A 14,326-nucleotide genomic window follows, 5' to 3' on the forward strand; every position below is an offset into this window, starting at 1 on the left:
GTTTTTAGGGACAAAGCTGCTCAGAGAGACAATGAGGAAGAAACTGCTGACGATCCTCGGAAACTTAAACCTGGAGAAATTGATCCAAATCCAGAAACCAAACCAGCCAGGCCAGATCCTATTGACATGGATGAAGGTAAGATATGAGTTTGTTTACTGCTTTTGACAGAAATCTGATTTCTTTGTTTTTTCTTTTTACACAGCCTCTGTACCCTGAGTTTGTTTTGTCTCCCCTTCTCTCCCCCCAACATTTTTTTTCTTACAGGTTTTGTCTTATTTCTGCATCTGGCCAGTCAGTTATACTTTTCCAGTTTTCTTTTCCTTTTCTTGGTTTGTTTCCTGCTTTTCATCTGTCTTTGTCATGTCTTGCCATGACTGACTGTTCTTTGCTTTGACAACTGCTCTGCTCGTTTGCATTCTTATTTCATTCTTATGTCTTATTCTTCATCTTCTTCCATCAGCTCATACCTCCCAGATGAATCCCTGCTGAAGCACAGGAGGACTACACAGCTTTTTTCCTTGCACATAGCAATATATTGAACTTAAAATGAACATTGCTAAAATTCCATGAGTGGAGCAATGGTGTTTTTGAATAGTCACAGGTTCAAAAGTGTAGCACTCTTGAATCTGGATGTAAATGAAATTAACAAATTCTATAATACAGTACTCTCTGATGAAGATGTAAATGAAATTCTATTTTCCTTAGTGTGGTCAGTTTGCCTCTTTCTATAGATGTTTTGATTTACTGTAGAAATTAGTTGAATTATTTTCAACATTAGGCATTTTTCCTTAAAGTATTCATTTCATCTGGGCAATGATTTATAAAATACATTGGAGCAACTTGGAGAAAACTAATTTAGTGATCATTCAGAATGCCTGTAAAAGCATTGATTCATTCAGCTTTTAAAGATTGCTTTCTGGTCTTAATGTCACTTTTTACCTTACTCCCATCCTTTAAGTGCAAATTCATTTATCTGTATTTATCTGCACTATTGTAGATGAACTTGAAATGCTGTCTGAAGCTAGAGCTCGTCTGGCTAATACACAGGGAAAGAAGGCCAAAAGAAAAGCAAGAGAGAAGCAGTTGGAAGAAGCTAGGTAAGCCTATGCTTAGTTTCATGTATTGGGACTGCTTTTATTGACTGGAGCATTTACAATGCATAAAGTCAGGCACAGCCTTAAGTCATTGCAGAATCGGACTTTTTGATAGTCATTTGTGACAAGACCTTCATTCTTGTATAGATGTCACAGCAGCAACTGAAAAAAGTAGTACCAGATCTTAGGATACAGGAACCACCTATAGGTATGCACTTTAAATCACATAGTATTACCTTTTCCTTAGACGGCTTGCTGCTCTCCAGAAAAGACGAGAACTTCGGGCTGCTGGAATTGAGATCCAGAAGAAAAGAAAAAAGAAGAGAGGTGTGGATTATAATGCAGAAATCCCATTCGAAAAGAAGCCTGCCCCTGGTTTTTATGATACATCAGAGGAAAACTACCAGTCCCTGGATGCAGATTTCAGGAAGCTACGTCAGCAAGACCTGGATGGAGAATTAAGATCGTAAGTGTGTGTTATACTAAGGAGGGAATAGTATATTTGAAAAAAACCCAACATATATGTATCTAAGTGTTAAGTCCTGGAAATGTCTGAAACATAATGAGGGCAGGAGTTGTATTTTCCATGGAACAGATACTAGTGCAGGTTGCTTCTGCCTTTTCAGTCTCCTGTATTTTTTATGTTTCTAAAAGGTCTAGTTGACCTCTTTTCCATGAGAATAAAGTTCCTCATGCACATTCTTGCTCTTTAAATTGAAATCTTAATTTTTTTGAGGTACATTTTCTTTTAGCAGTAGATTTGCTTGTGTATTTGCAGTCCTTTGCTTACAGGAGTAGATTTTACTTGTTGTTGTATTACTTTTGATGGAATTGTTCTTAAGTAGAATTTCCTTAGGTTGATTTCTTTCCCTCCCCCGAAAAAATCCCAGAACATGCAGGTGAGAAATTAAATGCCCATCTTCATCATGAGCAGTATGGTACATATTTAATTGTACTATTGCATTTCCCACTACTTCTGCCAACTGCTTTTCACTGAGAGAGTAGGTCCGGTACTACATATGATTTGCTTTATTAGCTTGTGATCTAATTGATTCTTTCTGTATGGCTGTTAGTTCAGACAGTCTGGCAGGAGCTTCAAACTGAAGCTTGTGATTTCACAGGCTGACTCCATTGCTGTTTGAAGAAAATACCATTTTAATAAATGCTGAAGAGAAATTGCTTCCCATATCCCACAGAAATTGTTTGTCTTCTCTTAGCAGCTGCTGGAGAAAAAGGGACTGTTCACATCCTCTGATTGTTGCTATCTGAATTCTTGGACTGACATTTTCTTCTTGCTCCAGTGACCCTGTTGATTGTAGCTGAAGCAACCAACTGTTGCTTAATTCCACAGTTTAGAAGCATTACACTGCTTTGTTGTAGGTTCTGCTGCAAGATCTGCAGACCATATCTCATCACTTAACATCTGCGCGACAAGGTGGTTCACTCTTCCTGCAACATGTCTTATTTCAGCATATCCAACTTTTGATTGGGGCGCATGCTTTTTGCTTGTTTGTTTTACTTTGTAGATGTTCTGAGTGTTCTAAAATGATTCTCTTATCCATAATGACAGTGAAAGGGAGGGAAGAGAGCGCAAAAAAGACAAACAACATATGAAACGGAAAAAAGAGTCAGACTTGCCTTCAGCTATTCTACAGACCAGTGGTGTGTCAGAATTTACCAAAAAAAGAAGTAAACTAGTGCTTCCAGCTCCTCAGGTAAGCTGCTCATTGATCAATGAGCAACTTGTAAGGCCAATGCCAATCAATGATTTCTGCTTTATCAAGTGAATCTCGTGGTTGTATTTTATCTCACTATGCCATGGAATTTTCTCTTTTAAAGATATCTGATACAGAACTTGAAGAAGTTGTAAAAGTAGGCCAGGCAAGTGAGATTGCACGCCAGACTGCTGAGGAATCTGGAATTACAAACTCAGCTTCCAGCACTCTTCTGTCTGAATATAATGTGACCAACAACAGCATAGCACTAAGGACTCCCAAAACTCCGGCTGCACAAGACAGGATCCTTCAGGTAGAGTATAAATGTAAAGAATGGGTTTTTAGTTCTAGTGCAGTGGTCAGCTGAATAGAAGGTGTAAGCACCATGGAAACATTCCTTAGATTATGTGTGGTACTGGGACTTGAACTGACACATGATCTCCAGGATGTACTGAAAGGCATAGAAGCAGATCCATTTCTATCTGATCAGTTGTCAACATGCTTCAGAACGCTATGATACTTTTTTTTTTTTATTATTATATATTGTGTGCAACTTTTAGCATTAACCATTCTCCTGGTGTCTTTTATAATTTCTCCTTGTCTTGGGTACCTCTCAGCATCAAAGATGTATGTGGTGTTCATGTCCTTAAAACAATGTCTTTTATGTGTTTCCTGCTTAGTTTTGCTGTTCAGCTTTTATTTCAGAAAACAAGAAGTAATTAACTGCAACAATGCAAGAATATTTTCCAAGTTCTTTATTGGCTTAAAACCACTTAAGACAAAGATTGTTAAAAAACTTAACCCTTGCAACCTCTGAATTGCAGTTTTGTTACACTGACTGTGTGAATGTCTGGGTTCTTTCAAAAACTGGTGGTGTTGGATAATGTTTTGTTTAGTGTGAGGAAATGCCTGAATGTAATCAGTGCAGCTAGTGTGTAAAACAAACAAAACCCCACCCCAAAACAAAACAAAAAAAACCTGCTGTGTTGATAGTGAGCTGTATTTCAACAGTTTCATGATAGGAGAAAAGAAAAAGTTCCTGACTCTACAGATTGTGACCTAAGTCTCTGTGCAGTGTTTGCAGGGACAGTCACATTCACCTTCAAATGGAGTACTCTGACATCAGATATGTCATAGTATGATGAATATACACAGTTCTGTAGATGGATAAGTAGTCTTCTGTGAAGATAATTGCTACGTGCAGTAGTTCATTAGCTCATTTTCAGAGTGCCTTGTTGTAAAAAGGAAAAATAAAAAATAGAAGGCTATTCATAAAAGCCCCAGTTGAGTAATGGACCAAAAATCTGAATGGCAGCCATCTCTTTTGGAACATTCATTTTGAAGTGCAATTTGGATAAGCTTCATTCATGTTGGATTTCAGAGTGCAAGTGTGTTGTTCCCTCTGAAAATGAGGATCCTTAGGATGACTTGAGTATTCAGTTACTAATAAATCTTGGAGGTTTATGGAGTCTAGCAAACTGAAGGAATTTGAAACATTAAGTAACCCACTCATTTTTGCAACTCCAATTTATAATATGTTTTGCTGGAGATGAAGATTTCAAGGAAATGATCCCTTTCAGTGGAACAGTAGGGTTTGTAAATACTAGCGTATGGGTGTTAAAAATTAAGTGTTAAACATTTTCCGCAAACTGATTGATATTCAAATAACTCTTGAGCTGTTCTTACTGCTACTCAATCTGTTAAACATGTATAGTAGAGTGTGACTGTGAAAGTCTTGGTGATGTACTGCATGTGTTGCCTCTTATACAGGAAGCCCAGAATTTGATGGCTCTCACAAATGTGGATACCCCCCTGAAAGGAGGTCTTAACACTCCCTTGCATGAAAGTGACTTTTCGGGGGTAACACCACAGAAACAGGTTGTTCAGACTCCAAATACTGTGCTTTCCACACCCTTCAGGTAAAGCAGACTCTTTTTTCTCATGGGTACTTGGCTGGGCATGTATCTAGTGGAGGTGGGTGGAGGGAGCGGATTGCAACATGTGAAATAGTAGGTTATCATCAGTGCTTCAAAACAAATTTTAACTTGCTTTTATTTCAAGCCCTCTTGTACAACTTTCTCTGTGTCTTTCACAAGCTCAGCCATGCCATCTTCATCTATACCTGTACAGTGTATAGCTCACTGGAGTTTTGGTCCAAAATGAGGTCTTCTGTGGTCTGGAGCAATATAAATTATACTGAAGTAATACAGCAGTATAAATAGTAAGATGGAGTGTCATTCTGTATGTGGATCCTAGCCTTTCCAAAGTATTACCTCTGAGTCGAAGGTGTGGGAGGTCCCTTCGCCAAACCCACACTGAATTTTTGAAAAGCTGGAGTAAATATTTTATAAGCCGTATATATCCAAAATAAAATATTTCTTATATTGCCAACCTAAATAGTATGGAATTGCTGGTTTAACTCTTACAGTGAGTCCTGAATAAATATATATCCCACAAATGCCAAATACCATACAGCTAGAAAATATTACTTGGTACATTTTGTCTGTCAATTTTTTCAACTTAGGTTCTAATTTTACTTGTATCATGCTAGTAGGAAAAGTGGAGAATGCAATAAAAGGGACCTTTATGGCAGCTTTTCAAAAGCAGCTTTATTTTGTTGTTTAAAAGCTGTGTGCAAAAGCCCTGCTCTTTTAATTGGATCTACATAAATGAATCCTTTTCTGGAGATCTATTGGCATCAGTGCGGTGTAGAATGAATGTAGAGTTTGGCCTGGAGTGATCTGGCTGTTCACTTGGGTTATTTTATATTAAAAAATGTAAGGACATTCTAATTTTGTTGTTTGTTCGGGTTTTATTTTTTGGTGGTTGTGGTGTTTTTTAACTTCTGAAGTTCAGATTTGCACATGTAAATATGGTACCTATGTATCAACTTGGCTTGCATGCAGAAATGCTGTATCAGTGTGAAAATGTAAGACCTTGAGCAGAGAGAAAAAAAAAATCCATTAAGTGGTTAAAAATAAAACAAAGGGAAGCCATAACTTTTTAAGGAGGCAGAGCAGTGAAGCAGAGCCATCATCTTATTTAGACCAAAAGAGCAAATATTTAAATTTAGTACACCTTTTTTACCCTATGATGGTATGAAATTTGTAAGATTTTTATGGAGGTTGTTGCCTTGCATTAGGTTTTTTGTTTTGTTTTGTTGAGTTTTTTTCCACATCCTAGTTATAAGAATTTTATTAAAAGGTATTAAGTTGAAAATTGTAATAGGGTTTTAAATCTGCATGGAACTGAGACAACTAGAAAAAAACAACACGCTTACTTGGAAATTTTATGCTGAGTTTCCAGAAGAAACAACTAATTCTGCTAGTAATCAACAAAGTAAATATATCCCATGAAACATTCATTTGAAAACATAAAAATTAATTTTTCTAGTTTTTTTGCAGGTGTTTCATTTTGCTTGTATTTGTTGTCCTAAATGAGAGTTCATAAAAATCCGTGAACAACCTCAAGCAAGAGGAAAGTATCACTTGCCTCTCACAGACATACCCAGTAAATAAGACACTTGTATCCCTTTAAAAGAGGACCAGTAGCGTGTCAGGCCTTATATACAATTGTGTTTGTCCACCACTATGTCATCTTACTGACACTACAGAACTACAGTAACTAGTAGTGGAAATGATGTATTTAATCATCTTGTCCAGTCTGTCTCTGCCAGGGTTATTGTCTACAGCACATAACTTGTTATTACTGTCTGAAAATATTTACGTAAGCATAGATGAGTACCATAATGTAGGCTTTTCTCTAAAAGCTTTCCCTCTTCTTTCCCTTCTTTTTCCCCTTTCTTTGAGACACTTAACAGTGTCTTAACAGTTTATTATTATTATCATCACTATGTGAAACCTCATTATAAGTTGGCAACAGAAAACTTGTGACTATATCCAAGACAATGTCTGCACGCCTTTCATGTAGTAGGTTATTGGGATAGAGAACGATATTTCTTCCCAGTCTAGAGGAAAAACAACTGAGGCCCACAGAATCTTAAAACTTAATCTGTCTTGCCTAATCTTAAGTGCTTAAAAGTAATTATTGTAATGTAATTACTCCTTCAATAATCAGTGAAAGCAAAGAGGCATCTTCAGAGTGATTCATTCAATTGTAAGATGGGACAGCTGTTAAGCCAGATGAATTCAGAGTGAATGACTTGCCACAGGTGGTAGGGAAATCAGAGCTTTTGCAATTAAATCCTGATGACTGTATCCCAGAATAGTGCCTGGTGACTGGATAATCTCTTCTCTCAAGAGTAGCAGTGGGAGTTTGTGTTGATGTAGCTCCTGAAACTTCTCTTAACATAATGATGTGCCTAGATTTCAGCTTGACAGGTCCTTGGTTACACCTTGACAGGTTTAAACAATTTATTTTTTTGATTCTTCTAATTGCATATTGTAGTTTCACTGACTCCCAGGAAGAAAATCTAGATTGAATTTATTAACAGTATTTATGTAACTTTTTGCAGCGTTCCGACTTTTGTAAGTAGAGCTCTTTAGGGAAAAAAATAAATTACCGTATCTGCACTTTCTCTAGAACACCTTCTCATGGACCAGAAGGCTTAACTCCTCGTGGAGGACTAACTCCTAAACCTGTGGTTGGTACAACTCCTGGTAGAACTCCACTGCGTGATAAATTGAACATCAACCCAGAAGAGGGAATGGCAGATTACAGTGACCCATCTTATGCAAAACAAATGGTAAGAAGTACTTAAGAAGTGGAAACCAGTGCTCTTATTAATTTTCAGGATCTTTAGTTCTCATCTCCTGAACAGAGTTTTATTTTACAATAAAATCAAGTGTTATTTCTACCACTTCTCTACAGGTCTATACTCATAACCTGATAAAATCAAATCTTTATTTGAAAGAACAGAAATCTTGCCACTTAGACTGGCTTTCAGTGTGCTCAGTAAAAGCACTCTAAAGCTATTTATCAAAGAAGACATAGTTAAGTTTCAGTCCTACTTGTATCTTTGAAGCTGAGCAGGAAATATATCTGGAGCAAAGATTCATTTTTCTTGCAATCCTGTGCAGCCCTCAAATCCCTCGTCATCTTGGCTTCCCGATTTACCTGCAGGACCTTTTCATCAGTCTGTCGTGTTGACAACATTGAGCTAAAGGAGTTTAATTTTTGCCATTAGGAGCACTTGGTTTTGAGATATCCAGTAATCTGAGTCCCATCCAGATTCTTTCATCGCCTTTGACAACAGATGTTTCCATTCTTGGACATTCAGCCAGATGTACCCTGCCAATTAGACATGGTATAAAAGGGCATATACCTAATAGGTAGCACCTTGGGAACTCCTTTTATGTGGCTGATTCTGCAGCCTTAATTGCGGCTTTGGATATCTCCCACCAGGGCTATTGACATTTTTCTTTTGGGGCTAGTGAAGGATATCCACTTCAAATTTCTGGCATGTTCTTCTCACAAAAATAACTCTTCAAGTTCAGAATTTCAGATTTTCTCTTAGCTCGAAGGACAAGGCTTATTTGATGTCCTTATACTTACTTTGGTTCTGTCTTAGCCTTTTTATAGTAAAAAGTTTTTTTGCTGCTAGAAGGAAAACTGGAGCTTCAATTTCCTGCTGGACTCCACTGGTTTCCAGATCTGGTGCTGTTTGTCTGATTTTCGTACAGTGCTGCAATCCCCAGATTTGTGAGCAACTGCAAGGAGAAAAGTTCCTGTTAGGTTTGCAAATATCCCTGTGTCCATCGTTAGTGTGGACGCATTTTCACATTATTTTCAATTTCTTCAAAGGTATTTATATGAGTCTCTGCTGTTGTACTGAAACTACTGGGATGCAAAGGTGCCATGCTGTTGTTTTACTTGAGTGTATTTCAGCCTGTTTGATGATTTGATTAGCTATCTTTAAGAAAGCTGTGTGTTGGGTTTTTTTTAGTTTCTGTCCTTAATAGTGCATAAACTTGGGTGGTGGTCTGTAGCCAGCCTGGATTAGTAACATGCCTCTTTTGTCAGACTTTGTTTCTCTTGGCTTTGTAGCAGACTAAGATGGCCAGATGATATTAGTTGTATATTGTTCGTGTCTGTTAATGTAGATGAATGGAACTTAGTGCATGAATCCAGAAGCATTATATCTTACTGTTACCTAAACAGGAGAGAGAGTCTCGTGAACACCTGCGCCTTGGACTCATGGCCCTTCCTGCTCCAAAGAACGACTTTGAGATTGTTTTGCCTGAAAATGCAGAAAAAGAACTTGAGGAACATGAAGTAGATGAAGCCTTTGTAGAAGATACTGCTGATATAGATGCCCGCAAGCAGGTAGGTGTGTGTGATGCCAATAGTGCCTTTTGTTTAAAATAAAATGTGTTCCTTGTATGGTTCCCATAGTTTCATACCTGTTTAGTGGAAGTGGTAGAGCTTCTACAGGATAACAAAGTAAAATGTACCTGTTTTCTTTGCTGCCATCAGAGTGTACACACACAGAGGCTAAATCAGTTTTCTCTCTCAATTCTTTTCTTAATTTGTTAATGTTATGTATCACATGTCATTTTCTATGATGAATTCTCTTAAGAGTGTCTTTGTCCTACCTCCTGCATTTGTCCCCCAAAAGATAAAAATATAATTGAAAGCATTTTTCTACACAGGTATGTGGTTGATATTAAGCATGTGAGAATTGTGGGGTTTTGTTTGGTTGTTTTCTTTTTTTTTTTTTTTTTACCCCAGTTTCAGGTTATTCTCTCAAGTCTCTCATTAAAAGTTACTGTTTGTGAACTGTAAGACAGGTGTATACAAATTCAGGCAGACTGATAGCACACAGATAGAAATCTGCTATGCAGTGAGTTGGTCCCTTTTGTATGACTTGTACCACAGGATTACCCAGACAGCCAGGTTGTGAATGGGTCCCTGTTCTTTTGTTTTGTGTTGCTTCAGAATCAAGGAAGGCTGGATAAAATGCCAGCATAAATTCTGCTGGTTAAATAGCTGTACTGGCCAGTAATTAGAGACACTTTACGTTTTTCTGTTTATAAGAAGAGTCTCTTTTCCTTTTAATGCTTACCCTAATTTTTGTGATGCAAATCTGTTTTTGTTATATACCTTCAAATAAATGGGGTTTTGGGTTCAGAGGGGTTTTTGCCAATGACTGTGCTTTGACAGGTGAACAAAATATTTTGAAAAATCCTATGCTCTGATGTCTTCTAATACTATAAGCATTTCCCAGAATTTGATTCCTAGCATGTCCTTTTTGGAGAGGAACACATTATATACATATATATGCATATCTTGTGCATACACACCCTAATAAAAAGTCTGAATAAATACCGATAATTTATGTGTGTAGAACAGATAAAAGAATTTGAGTTGTAATATCATACAAGACAGTAGCATCCTACCTTTCAAATAAGGGTGTGACATGGCTGGGATTAGAACATGGAAGATCTTGGTCATTGTTTCTGAAGTTTTAGACAGCAGTGCCTTATCATGTTATTTATTGCCTGGAAGTGGAGTGTAAAGAGAAATCTCATGTGTTTACACTTTCACAAGTATTGTTTTAGTGAAGTAGTTACTTTATGTTATTGAAGAGGACAAATAGAGTCCTGGCTGCAAATTTAAGAGTTTTTCTTTTCATGGTAGATTTCGTGTCTGGAGAGTTAGAGCGGTTGTCAAACCTGATGTGGAAAAATTTGTAAAGAACGAAGTCTGCTGGTGTTAAAGCTGAAGGAGAATTTAATGACTGGAAATGACTTTTTAGGATCTCTCCTCTTGGAGCTAGTCTGCTGTGCTCTTCCCATTTATTTTAGAGACAGTAAATTATGATGTCATCACTTTATTTGTCTCTGGCTTCATAACATGAAGTCTTTAAGGAATCTTTGCTGCAGCAATCAATTAGTTTTCATATCATACATTTCTAGGAAGAATCTGATTGTATTACAGTAGCTGGAGTAACACTTAGCTTGTTTGCCTAGGCTCTCCGAGATGCAGAGCGTGCAAAGGAACTGAAGAGAATGCACAAAGCTGTTCAGAAGAATCTGCCACGGCCCTCAGAAGTAAGTAGAAACAAAATTGGCTTTTAAGGAAAAAAAAACAGAAATAAAGGTTTTAACCATTATAGGAGGAAAACAGTCTAAGCAGATCATGAGAGAATGAAATCTTTATTTGAGTGTGCTGATTTTAGCACTATGGGAAACTTTCACAGGGAAATTGTCATGAGGTATTTCATATGCACAAATGAAAGCACAGTTGGGTGTTCAGGTTGCTGTATGTGTGTCACACCGCAAGGGATTTTGGCACCTGTTCTGCATGGTTTAGCTGATATATAAAATTCATACTCAGGTGGAGGTATATGAATTTAATGTGATCTTTGGTGTATATGATGCTTATGAACTTTTTTTTATTCCTGGGCAGGTTAATGAAACAATACTGAGACCCTTAAATGTGGAACCACCTCTAACAGACTTGCAGAAAAGTGAAGAGCTAATAAAGAAAGAGATGATTACTATGCTTCATTTTGATCTTTTACACCACCCATTTGGAGAACAGCCTAGTGGTAAGAAGGGGAAAGGCCCAGGATTTGGAAGCAACAATGCAGAACATATGGCTTACTTGGAACAAAATCCTTATGAGAAGTTCTCCAAAGAGGATCTCAAGAAGGTGAGAACTGTGTGGCCTAATTAGCAGTGACCTAACATCTCTCTGTGTCATGATCTGTAATCTTGCAAAACAGGTGGATTCAAGCCTGCACAGACTTTGCTTGGGACATCTCCAGAGGGTTGTATGAAGACCTGTAAGGATAATTCAAGTGCACATTCTCTTTCCTGTGAGCTAATGTTAATGTAGGCACTCAGCAGAATGATGAGGATGCTGTATTTGTCCAGAGACATTGTCTTTTGGATACAATTTTGAATGTGGTGTGATTGTTTATCGTTTTAAGTAAGGGTGGGAGCTATAATACCCCAGCAGTTACCAAATTCTACTTTGCTGTTTCTGGAAATTGATGTTAAATCATTGAGACTTTAACTAGGTGTGATACCACCTTCTGCTGCCTGTGTAGTTTGTTAATCCAGAATTACTAAGCATTTTTTTCATAGCAGTGCAGGCTAAATATGACAGTGGTAGCCAGCTTATAACTTGGAGCAGTAAATCAAGTTGTTTAATTATGCTTGTCAAGCTTGATCCAACAGAGCTGTGCTAGTGCAGAGACTGCTGGGCTATGGCAACTGATCTTAAAGCATACCTGCTTAAAAAGCACTGAATAGGCAGAATGGGTTGTTGCTGGATGAAATGAGTAGGCTGTCTAGGCACTCCATCCTGTTTTGCATTGTAATCCCAAGTTAAATAGCAGTCCTTTACCAAGGGTTCCGGTTCAGGTTGTTCATTTATTTAAGCAGCTACAGATGTTGCCTTTTGCTGCCAAGTGACAGATAGACAGTTCAGACACACAGTGCTGTGGTTAGCTCTTCAAAGAGTTTCACCTGTGAAGTCGTGCCAGTAACCTTTGACCAAATGCTTACAGGAATAAAAATGAGCGAAAAGGACAAAATCATGTGCCACCAAGTCATCTGTTTTATGCAGACTCCTGCTATCCAAGACTTTCATTCTGACAATAGCTGTGCTATCTGTACACCTAAATCCCCTACTACTTTAAAGTGACTCTAAAGATATACAAGCAGATTTTAAATCCATCTCCTTGACCATATCTGACCAATGAATCAAGAGCCTAAAATGAGAAGCACTGAACAGTATGTACTTCCAATTTGCTGTTAAATGAAAAATTATACTTGAAGATTTCTAAGCAGGAGAAGCTAAAGATGGAAAATACAGTTAGATCATGAATTTCACTGCCCTGCCAGTGTCAGATTGTTCCCTTAGGAACACTCTGAGTGCTTTCTCTGGTTGTTTTGAAGTGCAATGAGAATTAGTTTTTCTATCACTTCCCTTTAGAGACTATTACACAGTCTAGTAGTTTTTGTGTGGAAACTTTCTTCAGAGTCCCTGGAAATTTTGTTTCCTAAATGATGGGCAGAAGTTTTTTGCATCCTTGTTCCTGCTTGCTCTCTAACATTCAGCATAATATTCGCTCTTTGTCTAAAATCAAATTCAAACCAGGAAGTTTTCCTATCTCTGCACTCTCATCTGGGGCTTGTTTATTTTCCTTTATGTCTTCATTTGCTTTTAGAACACCTTCCTACTAAAATCCCTTCATAAAAATGCTCCTTTCTTTTCCTGATGTGTAGTGCTCTTTTGGGAAGGATTAGCAGTGGTGCTAAGCATAGTATGCTGAGCTCTTAAAGCTGTGGAACTGTTTTGGTGCCACAACTAAATAGCCCTAAGTAGTTCCTCACAGTGTACAAATAGAGGCTAATTGAAAGTGAACCTTTATAAGAGTTAGCTTTGTCAGGTGTGGTTAGAGTACTCCTATTTTATCTGTCTTGACCATCGAGGACAAGTAATTAATTTTCCTTTCCTTGGTATCGCTGGAATCATCTAATCTAGTGATAGCTGAATTACTTCCTGGGCAATATGCTATTATAAAATATATGTCTGCTTGCTGATACGGAAATTTCTGGTGCACATATAAATCCTGTTGAAAGAGCGGACAGGTGCTTAAAACCAATGAAGTCCTGATTGGCAAAGATTTTTTAGTTACAAATAAAATTGGAAGGACTTGGGTGCCTATGGAGTTTTGTGGGCCAGGCTCTTTGTCAAAAATATTAAGAGTTGTGAGAACAACATGAATCTTTTCAGTTCACTGTAAGCTACTTTGGAAACTAAACTGGAAACGGCAGAATGTTCCTATCTCACTAGTAGTTCTCTAGCAACACAATGTGTGTTAGTTAAAGTCAGAGTAGTATTTCCTGCAGTGGAGCTTATACCGCTCACCCGTTAACATTTAGAGTTGACTTTCTAGGTTGTGTGGAGAAGGGCAAGCAAAAGGAAATGAAAAGTGATTTTTGTTTCATAGAACAGCTGCTTCTGTCTGTACAGTACTCCCTCCCCTCAAGGTCCTTGCTTTTATCTCTTCTTCTGCAGCAAGATGAAGTATCTAGCTGTGCCACAGCTTTCATTAGCTACAGAAGAGTGATGTCAGGTTTGGCCAAATTATATAAAATGAGGGATAGTTGCTCTGTGAGTAGCCTTCTAGCCTGGGTTTCATTTATAATCCACAGCATCTGTGTTAGATTTCATAGTTAGCTTAACCTGATGGTGAGCTTTTAGTATGAAAAGAGAAACCGCCCCCATGAGTTGCACACTGAAGGATTGAAAAGAAGAGGAATTTTCTTGTATCCTGTGTATTGTAACTGCAATTTATTTCTCATCATTTCCAACAGGCCCAGGATCTACTGGCACAAGAGATGGAAGTGGTAAAGCAAGGAATGGGGCATGGAGAGCTCTCAAGTGAAGCTTATAACCAGGTGTGGGAAGAATGTTACAGCCAAGTGTTATACCTGCCTGGACAGAGCCGCTACACAAGAGCTAACCTGGCCAGCAAAAAAGACAGGATAGAGTCACTTGAAAAGAGGCTTGAGGTCAGTGTCACTTTTTTCTGCTTT

At 37.9% G+C, this 14,326-nt stretch overlaps 1 protein-coding gene across 2 annotated transcripts in view; it reads left to right on the forward strand.

Moving 5' to 3' along the window:
* CDC5L (cell division cycle 5 like) overlaps nucleotides 1-14,326 on the forward strand; it is a 35,744-nt gene that overhangs the window by 4,921 nt on the left and 16,497 nt on the right. For both annotated transcript variants that reach the window (XM_069805598.1, XM_009928131.2), the window contains exons 4-14: nucleotides 9-136; nucleotides 999-1,098; nucleotides 1,343-1,561; nucleotides 2,666-2,810; nucleotides 2,935-3,123; nucleotides 4,581-4,729; nucleotides 7,353-7,515; nucleotides 8,931-9,095; nucleotides 10,742-10,822; nucleotides 11,181-11,426; nucleotides 14,105-14,302. In XM_069805598.1, coding sequence (XP_069661699.1) covers nucleotides 9-136; nucleotides 999-1,098; nucleotides 1,343-1,561; nucleotides 2,666-2,810; nucleotides 2,935-3,123; nucleotides 4,581-4,729; nucleotides 7,353-7,515; nucleotides 8,931-9,095; nucleotides 10,742-10,822; nucleotides 11,181-11,426; nucleotides 14,105-14,302 — 1,783 coding nt within the window. The remainder of the gene's footprint in view (nucleotides 1-8; nucleotides 137-998; nucleotides 1,099-1,342; nucleotides 1,562-2,665; nucleotides 2,811-2,934; nucleotides 3,124-4,580; nucleotides 4,730-7,352; nucleotides 7,516-8,930; nucleotides 9,096-10,741; nucleotides 10,823-11,180; nucleotides 11,427-14,104; nucleotides 14,303-14,326) is intronic.

Source organism: Haliaeetus albicilla, chromosome 18, assembly GCF_947461875.1.
Source record: "Haliaeetus albicilla chromosome 18, bHalAlb1.1, whole genome shotgun sequence".
NCBI lineage: Eukaryota > Metazoa > Chordata > Aves > Accipitriformes > Accipitridae > Haliaeetus > Haliaeetus albicilla.